This window comes from Xiphophorus hellerii, chromosome 4 (assembly GCF_003331165.1).
Source record: "Xiphophorus hellerii strain 12219 chromosome 4, Xiphophorus_hellerii-4.1, whole genome shotgun sequence".
NCBI lineage: Eukaryota > Metazoa > Chordata > Actinopteri > Cyprinodontiformes > Poeciliidae > Xiphophorus > Xiphophorus hellerii.
In genome coordinates, this window is record NC_045675.1 from 26,415,042 (window position 1) to 26,418,738 (window position 3,697).

Consider the following 3,697-nt stretch of genomic DNA (forward strand, 5'->3'; position numbering starts at 1 on the left):
ATCAAACCATTTAACTTCTCTATTTCATGTCAGAAGGTCTAAGCTGCACTTTGTGTGATATTTTCCTCCATCTTGTTTCAGAGTGAAACCTGATGAAGAGCCTCTGAGGAAGAGGGAGGGTTTTACTCTGTGCTAAAACCGCAGATTGTGTTTGTGTTTTCAGACAGGATCTGATGAAAACAGTCTGATCTCTGAGAGCCGCCATGAAGGAAACATCTGTCCTGTTCCTGCTCAGTGAGTACAGACTCTGTTCATCTGCTGCTGGTTCAATGAGTTAAACACTGAGAGGACGAGCTGAGGGAGGTGAGACAGCTGCAGCTTTATTCACAGAAAGAAACATCCAGTTCAGTCGCATTGAAATCAGTTCAGCAGAAAAAGGTTTTTAAATGAAGATGTTTCCTCTCAGAAACACTTTTCATTTTTCCTGTTTGTGTGAATCTGAAGCTTAAATGTGTCAAAGTTGTGATGAATTTGCTCTTCATGTCAGACATGCAGCATGTTGTAGTTTCCATCATAACAGCCGTCTAACCCTTTAAAGTACGGCGTCCCTCAAGGCTCAATTTTAGGTCCCATTTTGTTTATTTTATATTTATTGCCTCTTGATCAGATTTTCCATAAGTTTAATGTTTTGTTTCATTGTTTTGTGGATGACGTCCAGATTTATATGCCCATAAAACTACTAAATGGTAAAAATGAATCTCTTCAGCTATTAATAGATTATTTAGCTGAAGTTAAATCTTGGATGGAGCAAAACTTTCTTCACCTCAATCAAAGTAAAACTCAGTTTATATTATTTGGTCAAAACCTTCACACTGATAATCCAGACTTGATTCTTGGTTCTTTATCTCGGTTTTGTTGAACTTCTGCCAGGAACCTTGGTTTTATCTTTGATAGCTGTTTAAAGCTAGATAAACTAGTTAGCTCTGTCGTTAGATCAGGTTTTTATCACCTGCGGATTTTAGAAAAAGTTAAATCTTATTTTGGTTTTAAGGACTTTGAAGGACTTTTCCAGCCTTCATTACATCTCGAGTGGATTATTGTAATTCTTTGTATAACGGCCTGGATTAATCACAGATGCAGCGACTTCCAGTGATCCAGAACGCAGCAGAACGGCTTCTTACAGGAACCAGGAAGTGACACCATATAAGGCCCTTCCTGGCCTCTTTCCACTGACCGCCTGTTTCATAGAGATTAGATTTGAAATGGATCAGCTCCTCTTTGTCTTCAGGACCTTTTGAAACTTCATTCTGTGTCCAGAACTTTAAGGTCCAATAATCAGCTGCTACTGAAAGTCCCTCGGACCCGACTCAAGAGGAAACAGATCGGGCTTTTTCTGTTGTTGCTCCTAATCTCTGGAATAATCTCTGGAATAATCTCTGGAATAATCTATGGAATAATCTACCAGAGATTAGGAGCAGCAACAGAAAAGCCTGATCTCCTTTCCTCTGGTCGCCACTGTAGCTCTATTGTTTTGATTTATTATTATAACTTATATTATTTTAACAATATATATGGATTTGTTTCTTTTCCTGTATTATTTCTATTTTTTTCATCAACTTATTGTATTATAGTTTTTGTGCAGCACTTTGGTTCCAGTTTTAAACCTGTTTTTAAAGTGCTATATAAATTAATTTGACATAATTTTTATTTATAGTAATTGGAGGATATCGTTCAAAGCAAATGTTTATTTTTAAATTCATCCTCAAACCAAAACCTGATCCTGAAAGTTTGAACTTATTTAGAAATGAAAATGTTCCTGTTTATGTCAGTAGTTCAGATATTTAGCAGATTTATTTGTCTTTGATTTAATTCCCAGTGATTTTTCTTCTCTTTAGTTCTGACATCAGTGCTGAGCAGAGCACAAATACAAGGTTGGTGAACTTTATGTTTAAACCTTTAACATCACATCAGTTTTCATGAAAACATTTGGTTTCCTTGAAAATAAAAACTAAGCAGCAGATTTTCCTTCCAGCTGTTCATCTGACTGTGAGTCCCAGCAGATCTCAGTTCTTTGAATATGAATCAGTGACTCTGATCTGTGAGGATGAAAACGGATCTGATGGATGGACTGTGAGGAGAAACACAAGCAGAGACACCAGGAAGAGATGTGAAGGATGGGGGAAATTAAATGGTTCTACCTGTAACATGAACTACCTCCTCCCAGAGGATACTGGTCTGTACTGGTGTGAGTCCATGTCTGGATCCTCCAGCAGCAGCAGCAGCATCCAGCTCTCTGTCTCTGGTAAGATCAGACTGTGGAGTTAGTGTTGCTGAAGCTGTGTGGAAATGGATGAAATGCTGTAGTTTGTCTCTGTGTTGAGGTGGATCAGTGATCCTGCAGAGTCCTGTCCTCCCTGTGATGGAGGGAGATGACGTCACTCTGAGCTGCAGAGCAAAGAATCCAACCCACAACCTCCCAGCTGCTTTCTATAAAGATGGCTCCTTCATTGGTGATGGACCATCAGGTCACATGACCCTCCTCCATGTTTCCAGCTCTGATGAAGGCCTCTATAAATGTAATGTCAAAGGTCATGGAGAGTCTCCATCCAGCAGGATCTCTGTCAAAGGTCAGAGGTCAGCAGCTTCTCTGGATTTTGGTTTTAACTTGTGAGCGTCACCATGGTAACAAAGTAACTCTCTTTATTTCAGAGAAACCCATCACCTCCTCTCCACCCAGCAGTGAGTCTGTTACAGGTGAGGAGCTTCAGGGTCTCTGAGTTCATCCTCCGTCTCCTAACTGAGTTTTATTCTCCTTCATTATGATCCAGCAGCTTCATCCTCATCTATGAATCTGTTCACATCATCATCATCATCATCATCATCATCATCATCATCATCATCATCATCATCATCATCATCATCAGCTGCTGCCTCTCCAGTCTCCACTCCTTCTCCTTTTACTGTGGGTCTTCCAGTTTTCATCCACCTGGTCGTGTTTTCTCCGTACTTCATCTCCACTCTGATCCTGGTGTCTTTATATCGACACAAAGACAAAGGTAACACTTTAAATCAATCACTCACTTCATACATTAACTAATTAATTACTTAATAAAATGGTTTCTGACATTTTAAAAGCCTTTTATGTTTCTAATTCTTTCCTTATTAAACCTGCAGGAGACAATCTGCCCAACTCAGTGGTTATGATTTCCTCCACCCTGGATGAATAAAGATTTTAATGATCTGAATTATTATATCATCACCGTGTTTACCACATATCAGTATGACACGTCCCTGAGGAACTCCTTGTGTTTCTGTTCCCTTGAACTGATTAAATATCAGCTTTGAGTTTCACTGGAGGAGGAAAAGTCGGATCAACAAACATCATTTAAAAATCGGTCAATAACTGGAACCAGAGTGTGACATCATAGCCTTCTGTTGTTTAACTGGTTTCTTCATTAAAATGAATGAAATGATTTATTGTGTTGGTTTGTTTCTCCATCTTGTGTTTCATGTTGCTCTGTGTCTGTGATGCTCAGTGTTAGCAGCCTGTGGTTTTCCTGCCAGCTCTGTGGTCTCAGCCTGTTTCCAGTTAGCCCAGCCTGTTCATCTCATCTGAACCACAGAAACCAGCTGCTGGTGGATCAGTGACTTTTTAACTGAAACTGGATTTTACCACCAATAACCAAGTGTTGGTGAAAACGTGTCCTGTCAGAGTTTCCACCTGTCTGGTCCAGTAGTGGCCATGTTGAGGTGACCG

The 3,697-nt window shown here is 39.7% G+C and overlaps 1 protein-coding gene across 3 annotated transcripts in view; it reads left to right on the forward strand.

Moving 5' to 3' along the window:
- LOC116718161 (putative uncharacterized protein DDB_G0277255) overlaps positions 1-3,414 on the forward strand; it is a 4,222-nt gene extending 808 nt beyond the window's left edge. Inside the window, exons 2-8 of one of the 3 annotated variants that reach the window (XM_032559858.1) lie at positions 164-234; positions 1,836-1,871; positions 1,973-2,242; positions 2,322-2,567; positions 2,650-2,694; positions 2,769-2,996; positions 3,115-3,414. In XM_032559858.1, coding sequence (XP_032415749.1) covers positions 204-234; positions 1,836-1,871; positions 1,973-2,242; positions 2,322-2,567; positions 2,650-2,694; positions 2,769-2,996; positions 3,115-3,167 — 909 coding nt within the window. In that variant the 5' untranslated portion in view covers positions 164-203 and the 3' untranslated portion in view covers positions 3,168-3,414. Of the gene's footprint in view, positions 1-62; positions 235-1,835; positions 1,872-1,972; positions 2,243-2,321; positions 2,568-2,649; positions 2,695-2,768; positions 2,997-3,114 lie in introns of those variants that run through there. The other 2 variants (XM_032559859.1, XM_032559857.1) reach the window with 2 other exon arrangements.
- The last annotated feature ends 283 nt before the right edge of the window (positions 3,415-3,697 follow it).